This window comes from Cajanus cajan, chromosome 6, assembly GCF_000230855.2.
Source record: "Cajanus cajan strain Asha chromosome 6, NIPB_CcT2T_4, whole genome shotgun sequence".
NCBI classification, from domain to species: domain Eukaryota; kingdom Viridiplantae; phylum Streptophyta; class Magnoliopsida; order Fabales; family Fabaceae; genus Cajanus; species Cajanus cajan.
In genome coordinates this window covers 62,188,905-62,209,186 of record NC_138522.1, presented here as the reverse complement: position 1 = coordinate 62,209,186, position 20,282 = coordinate 62,188,905, and the positions used below count along the sequence as shown (strand labels likewise).

Sequence of the window (20,282 nt, the reverse complement as noted above, 5' to 3'; positions counted from 1 at the left end):
TATATTATCATGTTTTTATTCTAAAACTCAAATTGAGGAGTATCGCTGCTGATGAACTGAGCTACGTCTTTTGAAAGTGAATATAATTGTAATGACATAAAAAATTGAATGTTCCCACTTATAAGTGGGAGTAGCTTGGAGAGGGAGCATCGATTCGAAAAGGAAACAAAGTGGGATGATGAATGGAATAGAACAAGTAGAAGTGGGTGTCGAGGTTGCAGGGAACCCCAAAATGTTGCTTAATTGCCCAACATGCCATGCTTACTCCCTTCTAACAACTAGTATCGTGCAAAAAATTCAAATTAATTCGAACCAATCCATAATAGATCCAATCCATTTTGAAAAATCTGATCCATTTTGAAAAAAAAATCCAAACCGAACCACTTTATAAAACTGGTTCAGTTATCCGATCCATTTTTATAAAGTGGATCGGTTTGGTTCGGTTTAATTTTTTAAAAAAATTGATCCATATGTGAGTAAAAAGTAGATAACCGCACCGTATCGAACTGATCTATTTTCAAAAAAACTAATCCATATTTAAAAAAAATCAAACCGATCTACTTTATAAAAAATAGATCAGTTAACCGATCCACTTTTATAAAACGATTCGGTTTAATTTGCTTCAAATTTTTCAAAAAACCGATCCATGAAACACCCCTACTAACACCCCACTTCTTACTTCTTACAACAACATTTTAATTAATCACACTTATTATCAACTGTAAATTTCAAATTAAAATAATATTAAACATACATATGATTAAGCTTTATTCTTTACCGCTGTAAAAAAAAATATTCTTTACATCCTATATTTCTTTGTAGCTCCACGTGAAAGTGATGCAACTGTTAATTTTTTTTTCTCACTTATAAGTTAGGACCTGAAACTAAATTTATTTTTCTTTGTAATTTATATTATTCCATGATACTGGAATAAACAATCTGTAATTCCGTTGTAAATTTATAAAATGATTAACTCTAATTTTATTTTAATCTAAAACTTCTAATTAAAAAAATATTTTACTGTATATGTATGCTAAAAAAAATCAGGGATTGTTGTTGAAAAGAATTTTATTAATTTCCTCGGGAATATTGGTTCCCATGTGATCTTTTTTTTTTTTTTATGCAAAAGAAATTATGTGCTCCCTTATTTATGTTTATGTTAATTTGGATGCAGTGAGAAAATGAAAGGAAAAAATATTAAAATCATTTTTTTTATTTAAATGAAATAAAACATGGAAGGGATAAATATTTTTATTTAACTGTAAAGACCGGTAAAAAATTATTATTTTAAATAAATTTATATCTTTTAGTAATTAATATATATATATATATATATATATATATATATATATATACCGGATAATTCTCCATATTACTCGTACATATTATGAGAAATTGGAAAAAGAAAATAAATAAATAAATATTTTTTGATTATTTCATATAATTTGTTCTCATTTTTCTCGTAATATATAAATAAGAAAATATTATAAATTTTTCTTTACTTTCTTCTTTTCAATAGCGGCGGATTTTAGAGGAGTTGAATCCTTTACAATCATGGAGATCGGAGAATTATAATGTTATATACTTATTGAGGAATTATGACTCAAAAGGATTGTGAGACCAAACTTGAAAAACTGTGAAAAACAAGAGAAAACCTGTTAGTCACCATTAGAGCTCTTTTAAAATGGATTTCAATTATGTGAGTTTTCCCTCTGTAGGTGACAATCTGACCTGTTAACATATAGTGTTAATTTAGTAGTATTAAGAAGATACTTTTTCCTTAGTTTAGCACAAAAAATCACAAAGAAGTGTCTTCCGATTCTATTAAGTACTATTATAGTATGATATTTTGTTCAAAAGTAATGGCTGAGTTGGCTTGGCATATTCTTCATTCAATGGTTGAAGTAAAAAGTATACGTAATCAATTATTAATCATCAAACTTTTACACTGTACTATGATAGTAGTATCATTGAACTGAGAAGAAAAAGAGAGAAAATCATTAGACAAAAGACACCACTAATAGAAATAAATTAAATTATTTTGTAAACACGAAAGTTTATAATAAAAAATATATGTTTTGTTAAAATAGTATATCTATATATAAATAAGGTTAAAACGATATTAATATAATTTTTATTAGTTATTATATTATTTCATAATTTTTAATTAAATATATATTTCTTAAAATTTATTTTTAGATTGAAATTCTTTTATCTATAAATCATATATATATATATATATATTATCAATTTTTCTATAAAAATAATTTAATATAATTTGATATCTTATTTTTATAGAAAAATTGATATAATATATATATATATTTATTTATTTATTTTAAAAGAGACTAATTTTTAATTATTAAATACTTGATTAAGAAATAATCTTAATGTACATTGAAATAATAAGTGATATTGTAAAAATAAATTTTATGTTTATTAGTTTTAAATATAAGTTAATTTTAATTAAATTTATCTTATTTAATATTACCATTTCTAAAATATTATTTTATTAATAATTAATTTTGTTCTTAAATTTCAAGAAATGATAATTTAAGAAATTAGATTAACTTTTGAATGAAATTTGTATAGTAAAATGATATTAACCTCTTTTTTTTTTAATTCGCGTGAATTTTATTTTATTTTATTAGTAAAATAAGTGTGAAATATAATTAAAAATAATAATAATAATAGGATGAAAATTTGAGTGTTCAATTAATTTAAGATGTACTTGCTAGAAAATGTACCCATATAAAGATTTAGAAAGTCTTCCATGTTTTTTAATTATTTATAGATTGATGATTGTAAATGTAAAAGGGATTGATGATACGTTAATATTTATAAGAAAATAAAAAGTATTTTATGTAAAAAGGAGGAGAAAAAGAAAAGAAAAGAAAAGAAGGAGAAGTGAATGTGAATGTGAAAAAGGTTAGTGGCATTATTGGAAGGGAGAGAGAGAGAGAGAGGTTATCTGTGGTATTTGTGAATTGTGGCTGCTCTGTCTTTGTTCCAAGTTCCAACAGAAACACCTGCTAGTGCTAGTGCTACCATCCCCAACCGACTTTCCCTTCCTTCTTCTTCTTCATATATCTATAAATATTATCATCTCATCTTTTCCGCTCTTTCCATCTCCCAATGGAAGACGATCCAACTCTCAAGCCTTCAGGCCTACCTCGCCAAAACAAACCCTCCATCTCCATGTAACTTCACTCTTCATCCATTTCTTTTTTCTCTTTCTCTCATTTAATTATTTTAATCATCAAAATTCAAACAGTGCAGATGACCAAATCATGGAGCTCCTATGGCAAAACGGCCAGGTCGTCATGCACAGCCAGAACCACCGTTCTCTCCGGAAACCACCGCTCCAAAACTACAATCCACACCTCTTCATGCAAGAAGGCCAAATGCCGTCCTGGCTTCACTATCCAATCGACGACGTTCATCCTCCCTTCGAGTTCGACCAAACCTTCTGCGCCGATTTCCTCCACTCGCCGCCCACCGTTAACAACAACACCGCCATGCAAACCCTAGGCCCTTCGTCTCACCTCACCGACCTCCGCCCCCCGCCGTCTCCTCGGCCTCCGATTCCGCCGCCGAGGAGGCCGGACCCGGAGACGCAGAACTTCGCGTACTTCTCCAGGCACAGTGCGAGAGCCGAGCCCAGCGTGAAGACCGCCGCGAGGGAATCCACGGTCGTGGATTCGTGCGACACGGCGGCCGCGGCTTCGAGAGTTTCCAGCGCGGCGGAAGGAGCCGGCGGCGTCGCGGCGCCTTCGACGATGATGTGCGACGTGACGATGACGACGTCGGGCGGTTCGAGTAGCAGCGGCGAACCGGTTCAGGTGGCGGCGGCGGAGGAGCGGAAGCGGAAGGGCCGGGAGGCGGCGGCGGAGGAATGGGAGTGTCAGAGCGAGGTAAGTGGATTGATTTTGAATCACCGTCGTTTCGTTGTCTCTCACATCACATCACATCACGGTTGCACATTGGCTATGCGTTGGTCTTTGCTATCGTGCGCGGGTGAGTGACGTGGGTTTACGTGATCACCCCCGCGCTGCTCGCTTCTGCATTGAACATTAACTTTTGGATTTCTGTGCTGTGGCCGTGTGCGCTTTTGGTATCGTCACTTTCACCGCCGCGTCTGCGCACTCCGCGACACGTGTATTGTGTTCGTCCAACATGTTGGAGGATATTTTAAAATACAATTTAATTTAAATAGGTTTATAATGTATTGTTTTTATATTGACATCTGATCATAAATTATTATTATATTTAATAATAATATATTATGAGTAATCTCATAGTAATGAAAAGAATTTATATTAATAAAGCGTAAAAAATAAATTCCTTAAACTAATTATGACAAAATTATATGATTTTTAATCATTACTGTAATTAATAGTGTACACATTTTTAATAATTTTTCATAAGAGAAAATAGGTTATACACAATAATTTTTTAAATTTAATTACACTTTGATTAACTGATATGATATTCAAGAGTGATACGTAAAGATAAAATTTAAAAATAACATATAAAAAGATCTTTATTTTTATATATTCTAATAAGTGATTAATATTTATTTTTTTTTAATTTTTTAATTTTTAATAATCAAATTTCATTTTACTAAATATCATATTACTTAAATATGAATAAATGTTAAATTTTAACAATAAATAAATGTCAATTTGTCACCAAAATTTTGTATTTTAAAAATTGGAGGAACTAAATATTTCTATTTCAAAGTTGTGGGTTTGATGTGATGGACTAGTTTAGGTTCCTAGTTTTGGAATAATATTTTTAGTGGTGCATAGTACACATATCACATGTGGTATTTTTGTAATGGGTTAGAGTACTCCTTGTACTTCCTTTTATTTTCAATTGTTTGGATTATCAAAAAAAATAAATTTCTATTTCAAAGTTGTGGGTTGGATGTGATGGACTAACTTAGGTCCCTCGTTTTGGAATAATATTTTTAGTGGTGCATAGTACACATATCACATGTGGTATTTTTATAATGAGTTGGAGTACCTCTTGTACTTCTTTTTATTTTCAATTATTTGGTTTATCAAAAAAAATATATTTCTATTTTAAAGTATTGAGATCGAAATTACATATTAATCAAAATAGAGGGACAAAAATGCAATTTAACCATGTTTTTCTATATAGAAGTTATATGAATGCTATTTCTAACAAAAATCATGTTCATATTAAAATTGGGGTTTGATGTGTGTGGTAAACCATTATCCAGATATGTTATGCTACTAACTTGGTAAGGAGACGTACTGCTTGTCTTGCAATTGACAAATGTTTATGGCACCAATTGCCTGTCTCACAGCAGTTGAAGTTTCAAATTTAAAAATAATACAAAAATAAGCATTTACTTTTAACTTTATGTTAGCTCACTTTGTGACTTTACCACTCGGGTATATGACTAGGGTGAAACTTGAGTAGATGTAAGGTATTTTTGATGCAAGTAGAATCGGTAGATGTCAAAGGTTTAATTTATAGTAAAAAAGAAGTGTCTGGTAGGCTTGAACCAGATTAGAATTGGTTTTGGCATAGACCTATGCTGAATTGTGAATTTGTAGTTTGGAGAAGGGTTTTGACCATAGGAATTGACTTTGACGAGGTTTGCTTGTCTGTTTGATGGCAACTTGGCAAGGCCATTATGATACCTGCATAAGCTTGGTTCTCAAAATACGCAAAGAAAATAAGCTGCCATGATGCTGAATGTGAGCCATTTATATGCTGATCTAAAGTTCTCTCATCTCTGTATGCCTAATATGTTACACGGAAAAGATATGCAAAATAAAATCAGATATTTAGAAATGATATTGATATACATGGTTTGTGCTGGCGAGACATTTTCACACTCTTTCTCTCATTTGATTTCATAGAAGTTACAGCTCAACTAGGCAGAACGACCACACCTACGTATGGATGATTTTGTGATCGGAAAATATAAGTTTGATTAGAGTAATCCAAATATAACAGATGCAGCTATTACTATTAGCTAAGCTGATATACATATCAGGTTATCAACTTGAAATGATATTGATATACATGGTTTGTCCTGATGGTGTGAGATGGTTACTCATTTATTACCCATGAATGTCTAAAACAAGAATCGTGTTCTGATTTCTTTCATGTGGAATAATGAGGCTAATGTTTACTATTTTTTCCAACATGATATCCCGGGTCAAAAGATTGGGCCAAAAGGTTGGCTAGTTGTACTTCGTTGAAGAGTATAAGCAGGAAGAGATTTAGGTAGTGGTGATGCTTCTCACTGTATCAGAAAAAGAGTAGGTTTAAAGGTTATAATTGCTGAATATTGTGTATAATGCAGGTAAGTTCTTGATAATTGCTAGATTCCGAACTGAAAACTGAAATCAATTTGGACATTGTAGTCTTGGCCAAACATGGGAACCACAAAGTGGGTAAATAATGTTAATAACTAGATGCCTGTGTACAACTATACATACATAGATTAATAGAAAATAAGTGTTTTACTTTTTATTTTATTTTACTATTTGAGGAGAAGACACGAGAATGTTGTGATATGTTGATTTACAACTTAATTTCTTTATTAGCTTTGGACCTCATCTGGGCAGCACATACTTGTAATATAACTAATGGTTAATTTGTGTGGTTGGGTGAGAAAAAAAAAATAGTGGTAACTTTTATATTGGCAAATTTCCCTTGTTTCTGATAAAAGTTGGCATATCATGCACGAGACAGGTCAATAGTTCAATAGCAATTTTGTTCTCTCATTGATATTCTGCATTTTATTTGAATTTTCACTATTTTTCTTCTTGTATATTCTTATTTCATTTTGTCTTGCTGGAAATAAAGGATGTTGATTTTGAATCGGAAGCAAAGAAACAAGCTCGTGGATCAACGTCTACAAAGAGATCACGTGCCGCAGAGGTCCATAATCTCTCTGAGAGGGTCTGTACTTTCATCTACTTTTTGAGTTCACATCTTTTATATCCTTTTTTTTTCTTAGAAGAACAAATAAGTTTTCATTTGGCATTTGCATACAGAGGCGTCGCGATCGGATTAATGAAAAGATGAAAGCTCTGCAAGAACTTATACCTCGTTGTAATAAGGTAAACTGACTTTTTGAATTTCTAACTTCTTTACTTCTTAAGAATGTAAAGGGCGGGATCTTAGATTTTATTTCCTTCATAATGTTTGTTTCTAATCTTGGTTCCTATTCTGAATTCGTAGTCAGATAAAGCTTCAATGCTGGATGAAGCAATTTCATACTTGAAGTCATTGCAGTTACAAGTGCAGGTAGATTCTTCGTTTTTCTTTAATTTTTTGAACAGATTCTTCACTTTTTGTACACGTAGTTTGTTATATAAATTCATTTCCACGTATGCTGTATTCTGTGTTAATAAATTTCTTCGGCTAAACTGCCTTTAATAAATATTTTGCTAAGCATGCACCATCTTCCAGTGCTAGAACATTACAGAAGAAATCTACATACGGATAGTTTATCTGCATCCAACATTTCCAAACTTTTAAGCTTTAACAAGATTTTAGGAGGAATGTTAAGAGGGACTAGGGAAATCTAAGGATGGAAAAATAATAATAACTTTTCAATTGAGAGGAGGAGGTCGACAGGGCTACAGATGCTGTATTGTACCTTGTGTTATTTAGATGAAGGATTTTAATATTATTTATTGTGTAGACATGTATTAGAATGGCCATATACTATCGAGTGTGTCGAGTTATTTACATTCTGTGGTCGAATACTTTCATTTCTTACTAAAACAGTGCTACTTATGCAGATGATGTCCATGGGATGTGGCATGGTACCTATGATGTTTCCTGGAATCCAGCAGTACATGCCAGCAATTGGAATGGGGGTTGGAATGGGTATGGGTATGGAAATGGGAATGAACAGACCAGTTATACCGTTTCCTAATATGTTACCTGGTTCGGCTATGCCAGCAGCAACTGCTGCTACTCATTTGGGACCTAGGTTTGCCATGCCTCCTTTCCACATGCCGCATGTTCCTGCACCTGATTCGTCTAGAATGCAAGCAGCAAAGACAGATAATAATATGGTCACCTCAGCTGGTCCACCTGATCCAAATCAGTCACGTATCCCAAACATCACTGATCCTTATCAACAATATCTTGGTCCCCACCAGATGCAGTTTCAATTAAATCAGGTACGTTGTCCTCTAATTTTATTTCTGATTTGGATTTTTTTAAGCAATGCATGAAGTAACTTGTTGCACGTGACATCTACTAGATTTCCTGCATCGACCACATAAATTATTTTACTTCGTTGCATCTTGTAATACCCTTTTGGCGATCACTGGGAATAATGTTCTGGTACACATGACACATAAAAAATAGACCAAAAGTTTCCCTTTATATTGTGTTAAACTTTACGTTGTGTTCGTGATTCCTCAGATTTTAATTCTGTTTTACTTTTAACGCACTCTTAATTGGGAGGAAAAAATCTCTCAAACAACGGTAAAGAAAACTCAAGTTTTGCGAAGTTGCTTATCTTTTTTATTATTTAATTGAGCAAAAAGATATGAACGTTTATGAGGTCCATTTCTGTGTGTTGAATCAGGCAATGAATCAACCAAATGTTAGCAAGCCAAGTACCAGTAAGGGCCTTGAGAATCCAGAAAGCCATTAATTAGTCAGGTGAATTACTTTATCTTAGTATTCTACAAGACTGTTACTTTTGGTGGAAATAATAGTTTATCATGCATTCTGGGTCTTAATGATTTTAAGTTGTGCTTACTGTGTTCTTGTGTCATAAGCTTCTAGAGCATGCTAATTTCCAGATGCTTCTGCGCATAAAAATTCTACTGATTCTTTCTGAATATAAAAAGCAAATATGGCTACATCTAAGTTTCAATTTTTTTTACAGTCAGGAGAAAAATGATTCTTTGATAGTTACAATGAAGGACTGACTATTCAAATGATGCGGCATATAATTGTATAGCTTTTACCTCTAGCACTCACAATGGTAGTGTGCATTGCAAGTCCTGAATACATTATATTGAACAAAACAAGGATAATCGTCATTAACAATGGACCGTGTCACGTGTGCACTGCAGGTTAGATTTTCCGGCACCTATACTACAGCTGCAAAATTTTGTAGTGTTTAAGAGAACGAACTTTTTAGCTGTTCTCAGTAACAAGCTAATCTATACACAGCTAACATGTAAATTATTGCAACCAAGTTTTCTCTCTATTTTATCATCCTTTTTTTTTCCATCTTATAAATTCACTTTCGAGACTCTTTGATATGAGAAGAACCGAAGAGGAACTCGATAGATGGCACAAAATAGAAGAACGTCCTTTCTACACCAAGTGGAGGCCCCCATCTGACAGCTTCGTACGTCTAGTCCTATTCCTGCTTCAGATTCTTGTTCTGTTCTTCATTTACTATCAATTTTCTCCTATTATGTGATATAGCAGCCTTTGAACTTGATCGCTATTGTTTATGGAGTGAGAAGCAGTTCTTGATCCACATGAAGCAGTCTATTGTTACAATGTACGGTGTTTAGTCAATTACAGTAGGGAAATTTAAATAAAAATGAAAAATTATAGTTCCACTACTCATAACAAAATGTGTACACCAGATTGTGGGGTTCTTACCATTTGATTAAAATTTATGGCTATTAACGTGTAACTTGTATTTTTTATTTTATAGTAGTGCATGGTTTCATGTTTATGATGTGTGGCGGGTGCCGGGTATTCTAAAGTGGAAGTTGCAAGGACATTTTGCAATGGACTAAGGGTGTGTTTGAATACTCATCTACATACATTTTCATGCACTCAAATAAAAAAATATGAGTGTGGATGGATTGAGTTGAAAGTGCGTTTAGCTTTTCTAAATGATAAAACAAACATGCACTAAAAAGAACAGTCAGTAGTGAATGCTAAAGTGGAAGTTGTGACAAATTATAGAACATCTGTTTCACTGCCACTAGAATAAAAAGGTCGATGCTAACACCGAAACCACCATAACTTGTCACACCTAAACCACGTCCAAACAACACTAAATCATTCACGACTGCAAACCCAAATTGTCGCACTTGCAACACCCCAACACAAACCACTGCCACAAACCCTACATCCATCGCTACTTCCCACCACTAAAATAACACAAACGTGTCTTTTCCAACTCAATCAACCCCATGCCCAAACCTGAGATTAAAGAACAAATACAAGAGATAGAATACTCAAAAGTCAATGCGACAAAAAGGGCTATTGGAATTGGGTCTGCGATGGGGCTCTCACAATGAATGAAAAGGACAGTGATGAAAACAAATTAAGGCCAGGGATGAGCTAAGAAATAGGGTCCTTTTATTGGGCTAGGAGGATCTAGTTAGAGGAAGAGTTGAAAGGGACAATAAATAACTAGTTTATTGAATTTTCAATGTAGATAAAGATGAGTAAGGAATAAAAGATATTCTACTTCTGCTGGTGTTAGCATCTTTGGTGCACTCAGTCCATGATTTTGAAGCTAGGGCTCAACCTACGTGTCATTAAAAAATGTGTTTCAATAAATTTCTTTGTTAGTATAAAAATAAAAAGAAAAAGAAAATAATTTTTTTATCATTTAAAATTAGGGATTTTAATTAAAAATTAATTTTAAAAAACTAATATAAAAAATTTTACATACATAAATTAAATTTAATATACAGATAAATTTATTTTATTTTGTTATAAATATTTATAGATAAATTTATTCAAATATATTTTGAGCCTTCGGCTAGAGCCCTAGACCTAGAGGCAATCTTTAATGTGCCTAACCCACAATTTTGGAGGCCGAACGCATTTCAGATCAAGTTCTCGGCTAGTCCATCTTGAAATGCTGGAATATCTGGTAGTGAAAAAATACTTTATTTTTAAAAAATATATATACTATTATTGTTGAATTTGAAAAGAGAAAAATATTTGAGGGATATTTATAATACACTCTTTTAATATGCTTTTTATTATTTGGTTTACTTCATATCTGTCTCACTAAATTATTTGGACTTGTATTCTAATTCCTTTTTCTGAAAAATAGTATGTTAGCAATAATATTTTTAACATTCTTTAAAGTATTTACATGAGAAATATTCTTCTTTATTGAATCTGTATTGAGATTATGTGAAAATGTGAAATGCAAATTACTTTTTGTAGACGATTGTCAATGAATTAAAGTCTAAGCATATTAGAAGTGAGGGTTAATTAGCTCAACTGATAAAACAGAGTATTATAAAAAGTTTTATGTTACTGTCATAGAAAATACAGTTCTTTTTGGATAAATTTTTCCATCATTATTTAGAGAAGAAGAAAATAAAAAAGAAAATTAAATAAACTTGTAAAAAGATAAAATTAGTTTATGGATAAGTTAATTTATAAAAAAAAATTATATTAACTTTTTCAAATTATATTTTTAATTTATTTATAAACTAATTTTAATTTATAAAAGAAATTGTTTTATTTTTCTTTTTATTTTTGTTCTCTTACAAGTGTTTATGAAAAGTTTATTAGAACGAACCTGTATAATTATTTAAGTTTTGCAACTTGTTATTCTTTTAGTCGGGCATCTTTTAGCGTATGCTTGAATTTATTTCGAAAAGTTTTTTGTTTTTAAAGCTTCTTAATAAAGTCATATTTTGAGCAAACATCTATTACCAAACATAGTGATTTAAGAAAGGGAGAAAAAGTTTATGATAGTGACCAATATCATATCCAAATATTGAGCTGAATTTTCAAGCAACAGAATAATAATTTAGTGAAAGACATTCTAGAAAAATCGATATGAAAATTGGATAAAAGGAGTGTGAATAAAAGACCTTCTATGCAAAGCATGATTCCGGAACTCTAATAAATAAATAAATAAGGAGCCACGTGGCCCAATCCAGCGCAGCAATTGAATTATGTCTCAACCACTCTATAACACAATGTTCAAACGGCCCGTGAGCAAGTCAAATATAAGAATGAAATTACCAGTCTCTCATTTCCTGTTACTTTTGTCCTCCCTTAGATTAAAAAAATGTTACTCAAAAATGGTAACGCTCTTTCTCTCTTGTTTATTGGTTTCAATTTTGTTCATATATCATTTTTCCATTTGAGAAAAAAGAACACAGTAGAGACAACAGGTAATTAGGATCCACTAAATATATATTGCTGGATTATAATTTGTAGATCAATTAAAGGCCAAAAGTAACCACATCATGCAACCATGTTGTGTTCAAGCATGTAGCACGATAAAATAAAATAATCAGCTGGCAAGTTCGGTGTTTACAAACAAATACTCCAATTATACACATCATTAACAATGTTTTTTCTTTTTTTGCTTAATTATTTAATCATTCAAAGCATTGTATATGCCATCATACAATGCTCGAGGAAGCTCGGTTCTCTTCTTGTTGTCTTTTTCTTCCATTATCTCATTCATTACATATATATTATTAACCTGAGAGACCAAGAACATCAACATACTGGTTGACTAACAACATTCCTTCAATGGAGATTTTGGGAGATGAAAAACCACACGAAGATGCAATGAGAGAACTCTACGAAGCATCATCAAATGGATGTGTGAGTAGCTTAAACACACTGATAAAAAAATACCCTCTTATTCTAAAGAGAGTTTCACTCTGTCGCTTCACTGAAACCCCACTACACATAGCTTCTTTACTTGGACATTTGGAGTTGTGTGAGATTCTTCTTCAGAATAGTCCCGATTTAGCAAGTGACATGGACTCAGAAGGACGTTGCCCTCTTCATCTGGCTTCAGCTGTAGGGCACACTGAGGTTGTGAAAACGTTGTTGAGGACAAACCCTGACACGTGTTTGGCTCGTGACAAAGATGACATGCTTCCTCTCCACTTTGCTGCCATGAGAGGGCACGTGGGAGCCATCAAAGAGTTGGTCAACGCCAAGCCTGACTCCATTCGTGAGATGACCGAGACTGATGATGGTTCTGTTTTGCATTTGTGCGTTCGCTATAACCATTTGGAGGCCTTGAAGTTGCTTCTGGAATCACTGAGAGGTGACCATCAATTCCTATCACTCAATGACAGAGAGGGTAACTCTCTTTTGCATTTAGCAGTCAAACATGGGAAAACCAAGGTACTGTTTATTCGAGCCTCACTCAGGAAATTCTTATATAGTCTGAATCGTATTTCCTTAATCCACCGTTAATCATATTTACATATTATTCACCAATTTTATAAAAGAATGCAATAAGATAATTTGATATTTTTATTATATCTGTAACTTTGCAGATCATCAAATACTTGCTTTCACTATCAGAAATTAGTACAGAAATAAATACTTCGAATATGGAGGGTTTGACAGCCATCGACGTGTTTGAGTGCTATCAAAGAGGTTTTACGAGTCAACACATTTTAGCTAAAGGAAATGGAAATCCTGCAAATGGAATTATAGCAAAAGAACCAGTTTCCTCATCAACCTTGGTTAGTAGGCAGAAAACGACTTTATCAACATATAGACAAGTACAACAACCAAGTTCCTCACAAAGCATAACTGTTATAATTGAACAACCAGATCCTTCACAAATATTAGCACCCTCGCTAACTAACAGTGAAGCTCCACAGACATTAGCACCCTCACTAACCAACAATGATCCTACACGAACATCAACACTCTCCCTAACCATGAACAATGATCCTCCACAAACATCCGAATTCCCCCTAACCAACAATGATCCTCTACAAATATCAGCACCCTCCCTAAGTAACATTGATCCTCCACAGACATCAGAATCCTCCCTACCCAACAATGATCCTCCAGGAACATCAAATTCTCCACAAGCATTAGCACCCTTACTAACCAACAATGATTCTCCACAAGCATCAGCACCTTCAGTAATTAACAATGATTCTGCACAAACATCAACACCCTCCGTAACCAACAATGATCTTTCACAAACATTATCACGCTCACTAACCAACAGCCACCCTCTACAAACATCAGATTCCCCACAAGATTCAATACCTTCACTAACCAATTGTGATCCAGCACAAGAATCAACACCCTCCTTAACCAACAATGATCCTCCACAAGCATCAGGACTCTCCCTAACCGACAATGATCCTCCTCAAACATCAGATTCTCCACAAGAATCAACACCTTCAGTAACCAACAATGATCAGGCACAAACATCAACACCCTCCCTGACCAACAATGATCATCCACAAACATCAGATTCTCCACAAGAATCAACACCCTTTGTAACAAACATTGATCCAACACAAACACCAACACCCTCCCAGTCCAACAATTATCCTCTACAAACATCAAACTCTCCACAAGCATCAGCACCCTTGCAAACCAACAATAATCCTCCACAAACATTAGATTCTTCACAAGAACCAGATCCTTTAGTAACCCACAATGATCCTACACAAACATCAACACCCTCCCGGACCAACAATGATCCTCCACGGGCACCAGCAACATTAGTAACCCATAATGATCCTCCACGAGTATCAGCACCCTCACTAACCCACATCGATCGTTCACAATTGATGGTGGCAGCTACTGTGATTGCAACCATGACTTTTCAGTCAGTGATAAGTCCACCAGGTGGTGTATGGCAAGGCGATACAATACAAGATGGCCATACTTGCCCTAACTTCGGTTTCTGTGAAGCAGGCACAGCGGTTGTGGGTTATGCTTGGTCACCAGATTTTCTAAAATTTGTTTTCTTAAACTCTTCTTCTTTCTTTGCGTCTCTTTGTGTGATGCTGCTTATCATGAGCGGGTTTCAGCTAGAGAACAAGGTGGTAATGTGGACCTTGGCATTTTTGATGATCGTTGCAGCTTCGTGCATGTTGCTAACGTACATGTGGGCATTGGGCTTGATAAGTCCAAATCATATTTATTATAGGATTCGTAAACTGGGCTATCTTTTGGTTGGTACTTGGGCTTTTTTGCTTCTGCTTGTTGGTGTGATTCAAATACGCCGAATAGTGATTTGGGCAAGGTCACGAGCACGACGCAATTCCTCAACAAATGCTCCACCGACTCAAAATTCTCCAACCCAGTGAAAATTACCATGTGCCTCCCTTGATGCTTACAACAGGAATTTTTTTGGTATCTTCTTATTATTGCTCTAAAGAAATAAGGTGAAACTGAAACAACTAATATTGTAATTTAGGAATGATTTTTATGCCGAAAATAATGATTTAGTTATGCATGTTCTTTTAATGTTTGCGAGCCTACCAATGTCAATTGCCTTTTGAGTTCGTGATTGTTACTTTGATGTCATCCTAAGTTGTTGAATGCGATGCACCTACTTGTTCTGGGGCATTTTCCCCTTGTTAAAGGGTCTTGATACAAGTTTATGCTTTGCTTGTACTTGGTTTACTTTTGATTCCGCACGTCAACAAAATATAACGACTTGTGTGGAGCAATCACTTTAGGCAGCATATAAATTGTTTTGCAATTCCATCGACATTATCATATTCTCGAGACACGATGGACATAGGGGCTATAACCACCGTGATTAGTAGTTTAAATTGCGGAACTATATTTTACAATCTGCTATAATCTCAAAGTCAATTGGTCAGTATTATGTTTGGATTTGTCAATCAAAGGAAATGAACACGCTCTCATCAGGAGTTCGATCCTGTTAAAATAACTCGATTGGATTGAGCCATTTCTACGTAATCTTGCATCATCATCAATAATAGGCTGAAAAAGCATGCATAGTATCGAAAATAATTAAGAAATGGCAGGAAATTTTTCCCAATTTTTTTTAAATCGAAGAAAACTATGCGTAACTATAGTTGAGATTAAATCCCGTGATAATTTAAACCCACAACCGACCATAATCCAAAATACAAACATCCGTTCACAGGGCAACAAAAAGACCATGATAAAGAAAGAAGGCCGGGGTAAATGATGAAGATGCTTCACATATACAGTCCTTCTGGCACCCCTTCTTTCTTCTTAAACATAACTTTATCCTTCGCCTTCTTAAAGTCCGCATGCGTCACCTAAAGAGCAAGATATAAAAACATTTGATAAGGAGGATAAAGGAAAAAGACACTCCTCCACAAAAAGATACAAAACAAAACAAAATACGTAAAAAAATTGAGTATAAACAAGCAGAAGACCTCAACCCGTAAAATAGGAATCACTTCAAAATACAGCACAATTGGGTCTAAACAAATGCTCAAGTTACCAATGAAACACAAAGATTGTGCATATAGTAGGCTCGGAGCCTCCAAAACACAAGGGAATCATTCACCACATGATTCTAAATTTTAAAAAAATGCTGACTTGGCCTCTTATTATGTTGCATTTTGCATTTATTGGCACATCTATTGTGCTCCAGTATTAAAAGCAAATTGACGGATTCAATTCTGTGAAACCCTGTTCTTGCAAGGAAAACAGTAGAAAATCTTAATATCTAGTCTACGTTCAGGGGAAGGAAATTACAGAAAGTCTCCCTCCAACATTCTGTTTAACACAGGCATTCTCTATAAATTTGAAGAGAATATGTTTATGAAGTGATTGTTTTCCAGTTCCATTTCCTCAAATATTTGCAACATCTCAACTCCATTTTTTCCTGCCACTTTCTTCATTGATATAGGCAGAGAAAGTTTGGTATGTCTAAACTTATAATACCCAACCAGCCTATGCTATATTATGTTATCTCAATATATGAATTTTGGTCTTAAAATGAGCTTGTCTAAACATATTTTGTATTTCCTAACAGCAACAGAGTGCCATTCTATATTTCCTACGGATCACAATGTTTAAACTGTACAAATATATAGAAGATACTTCTAACCTTCATTCGGCGTTCTCGTAAAGCAAGTAAGCCAGCTTCAGTACATATTGCCTTTATATCAGCTCCAGAGAACTCATCCTTAGTCATAACAAATTCTTCTAAGTTGACATCGTCAGCCAATGTCATCCTTGATGTGTGTATCTAAATTTCAGAAGTACAAGACCTTTTAGTCATATAACTAAGTAGAATATGCATATTAAGACATAACAGTGAAACAGTTAAAACTGAAAACATGTTTTCACAAAACTAGTCCTGCCTACCTGGAAAATGCGTCTTCTTGTTTTGATATCAGGGAGAGGAAATTCAATCTTCCTGTCTATTCGACCAGGTCGCAGCAGAGCTGGATCAAGGCTTTCAATTCTGTTGGTTGCAAGAATCACTTTTACATCTCCTCTTGAATCAAAACCATCTAACTGGTTCAGCAACTCCAACATAGTCCTCTGTATTTCACGTTCTCCACCTGAGTGGGCATCATACCTGCAAGGCATAAAAAAAGACATATACTAAGAATTGATTGATGATATCTTAACACACAATGATCACTGATAAAAAAATAATAATAATAAAACAATAAAACAATAAAAAAATTAAAAAACTAGATCTAAAACAGAGGACAGAAAATTCTTTACACACAATGACTCCTAAAACTGATGTTCAATAACTTACCTCTTTGTACCAACAGCATCAATTTCATCAATGAAGACAATGGATGGGGAAAGATCATCAGCAACTCGGAATAGTTCCCTAACAAGTTTTGGACCATCACCCAAGTATTTTTGTATTAATTCACTACCAACAACACGTAAAAAGGTTGCTGATGTTGAGTTTGCCACAGCCTGAAAGTAAACATGGCTCTGGATTAGACCAAACTGATTGTGTGGTGTGTAGTACACCACTCACAATAATAAAAACAAAGTTGACACGGTGAGATATGGGACTAGGAATGTGTATCATAACTGCATACTGATCAAAATGCATTTCTAGTAAAGATCATGGACAACATCAAATCTGATTATTCAACAGATAAAAATTACCCCAGGTTTTGTTAGTTGTTTCCAAAAGCAAACAGCAAACTAATAAAAGATAGCAGAATTTCCAAATAGTAGCATGATAGATCAATGTTCCAGATAGTCATTAAAAAAATACTTTGCAATCCACAAACCAAGTAAACCAGATAATTATTCAAATCCCTTCTTGCGCAAGTAGACATGAAAAATAATTCCAAACTTCGTGTTATTGAACAGAGAAAATGAGAAATAGAACGGATGTTGAGATTATATTCCAACACCATTTAAGAAACCCAAAAAAACTGCACACCTTTGCAAGCAACGTCTTCCCAGTTCCAGGTTCTCCATATAAAATGACTCCCTTAGGAGGCTTGATACCAATGTCTTCATACAGTTCAGGATGTGTCAGAGGAAGCTCAACTGCTTCTTTAATTTCCTGTATTTGGGCATCTAAGCCACCAATGTCAGCATATGATTCCAAAGGAGCCTTCTCAACCTTCATGACAGAGACCATTGGGTCGACTTCATCTTGAAGAAGCCCAACAACAGAGAGAACCTGAAAAGTACCATACATGATGACAAGCATTACATTTCCTGCATCTAATCATATCAAATCTACAAGAGATGACGGATTCATATTATGTCAACCCCCACATCCATTTGTTTCCAAAAATCATATGGTTTGACAAAAATATTTTATTCACAATTTTTTCTCAAGGTCTCAACCACTTTCCAGGTTGTGTTGTTCAACAAATCAGTTATGAGGTTTATCACTTCTTCGATGAGATATGAATACACCAAACAAGCAATCCCAGAGTACACCAAACAACAGCAACACATAATATATATCTTCCAACAGGTTGTCAACAACAACATAAAAAACACGACCAATCTTATGCACACAAAAACCTTGAACTAGTGTATACCTTGACTTTATATATTTCCAAAACAGCTTATAAATTATAATCAAAAGCTGATCGAGAAAGATTTCAAGGGAAAAATAAACAACTTCTGCGTAAAAGTTGATAAAATTCAAACATGCACCTAAACAAGTCCTATTTTCACTATTCATCAGTGCAACATAAAAGTTTTCTCCCAATTAAGGATGCAATTATACGAGGCTCAGAAATGCAGTTGAAAGATCTTTACCTAAATTTCTCTTCACCAGACTACAACACACACCAAAACATCATTCCAAAATCCCCACCTACTCAATGATCAAACCAACTTTAATCCTCTATCACAAAAGCTAAACCCACACAAAAAATTGTACTAACTCTCGCCAACCAGAACCACACAATCTAATCTCTAAAGCCTAAACCCTAGATCCTAGAGCAAAAATCCATCACAAACATATAGCACTCGATCAAAAAAAAATTTAACCAATGGCCACGAAAGAATAAAGGGCTACCTTGTTGTGCATCAAAATAGCGCATCCAGGTTCTAGCTGATCCTTATCAACGAAAGATAAGATACCAACGTAGTACTCAGGCCCCACCGAAGACGAAACAATAGCGTGATTCTCGTCGATGAGTTCTTCGAGGTTACCAACGCTCATGGGAGAACCCCTAAGGTCATCCACCTTGGATCTGTCTTCCTCAGCCTTCTCCTCCTGCGGCTTCAGCCGCTCCTGGTTCGCCACGAACTCCTCCTCCATCAACAGGTAGTCCTTTATTCGCTCCAGCTTCAAGAGCCGCAGCTTGCACTTCGACAGCGGCGTCACCGTCGGCAGCCGCGCCGCCGCCTCCGGACCCTTCTGTTTCCGCTGCTTCCGCCCCACGCGAGCCGGCGGCGCAGCCGGCTCAAACTTCTTCTCCTTCTTGTCGCCGCCGTCCGGCTTCCGGTCCCCCGGAAGACCCTGCCGGTTCAGACCGCCCGGTGTTCCCTGCCCCATTTTTTATTTCCGAATTCGCGAATGTGAGAGGAAATATTAGAATAATTAAAAATTATATGCACTCGCTACTTGCCTTTGTGCACAAGTTAAAGCCATCCATTGGGCCTTATGGCCCATGAGTTCAAAATGAAACTACTTTAATTTGTCCGGCCCAACAAGTCAAGGAAAAGTGTGTCTGTCGCAAACAACTCTCCATTTATATTTTATACATATATGTGTAATTTTTACATCTCATCTCATACACTTCTTTTTATTTTATTTTATTTTTCTCTTTCTTCGTTATAAACTGTTTTGTACAAATAGTATTTATCTATTTCTTATATATGTAATTGATTTCCTTTTCGATCATTGTTTTTCTAATTAATGGTTATGAATGTATTTTATTATCTAGAGAACACTCTCTCATTCTAGAGGAGTGAATATCAATTGCATATTCTTTGTTCCTAAATTTATTTATCTATGTGATTTGATTAAGTTTACGAAATTTGCATCGGCATATTTTTTTTCTTCGAGGATAAATGGATTAAAAAAAATAACTGTGGTGATATCATATTTTAAAAATTAAAAACTATTT

The 20,282-nt window shown here is 34.5% G+C and overlaps 3 protein-coding genes across 9 annotated transcripts; 2 read left to right on the top strand and 1 right to left on the bottom strand.

The window, feature by feature from the left end:
• Window positions 1-2,921: 2,921 nt before the first annotated feature.
• On the top strand, window positions 2,922-9,670 carry LOC109797642 (transcription factor PIF1). Of its 7 annotated transcripts, XR_003804001.2 has the most exons (10): window positions 2,922-3,200; window positions 3,275-3,914; window positions 6,853-6,948; window positions 7,044-7,109; window positions 7,231-7,296; window positions 7,797-8,183; window positions 8,597-8,673; window positions 8,903-9,092; window positions 9,292-9,373; window positions 9,457-9,670. XR_003804001.2 is itself a non-coding variant. In XM_083059271.1 (8 exons), the coding sequence occupies exons 2-7, from the start codon at window positions 3,291-3,293 to the stop codon at window positions 8,663-8,665; spliced, it is 1,308 nt and encodes a 435-aa protein (XP_082915397.1). In that variant the 5' UTR covers window positions 2,922-3,200; window positions 3,280-3,290; the 3' UTR covers window positions 8,666-8,673; window positions 8,903-9,670. The 7 variants fall into 7 exon arrangements, 3 of the variants coding, with proteins under 3 accessions (XP_082915397.1, XP_082915396.1, XP_020213332.1); XR_014427601.1 differs by having other exon boundaries at window positions 8,903-9,001; window positions 9,093-9,670; XR_002239715.3 differs by having other exon boundaries at window positions 9,292-9,670.
• A 2,722-nt stretch (window positions 9,671-12,392) lies between these two features.
• LOC109796379 (uncharacterized) lies at window positions 12,393-15,382 on the top strand. Its single transcript, XM_020356055.3, has 2 exons — window positions 12,393-13,113; window positions 13,269-15,382. Exons 1-2 carry the CDS (start codon window positions 12,505-12,507, stop codon window positions 15,054-15,056), a joined length of 2,397 nt encoding a protein of 798 aa, XP_020211644.1. The 5' UTR covers window positions 12,393-12,504; the 3' UTR covers window positions 15,057-15,382.
• Window positions 15,383-15,732: 350 nt separating this feature from the next.
• On the bottom strand, window positions 15,733-19,753 carry LOC109797451 (26S proteasome regulatory subunit 4 homolog A). The gene is made up of 6 exons (XM_020357494.3): window positions 19,226-19,753; window positions 18,125-18,370; window positions 17,474-17,643; window positions 17,068-17,284; window positions 16,808-16,948; window positions 15,733-16,007 (listed from the first exon to the last, which is right to left on the bottom strand). The coding sequence occupies exons 1-6, from the start codon at window positions 19,706-19,708 to the stop codon at window positions 15,924-15,926; spliced, it is 1,341 nt and encodes a 446-aa protein (XP_020213083.1). The 5' UTR covers window positions 19,709-19,753; the 3' UTR covers window positions 15,733-15,923.
• Window positions 19,754-20,282: the final 529 nt, after the last annotated feature.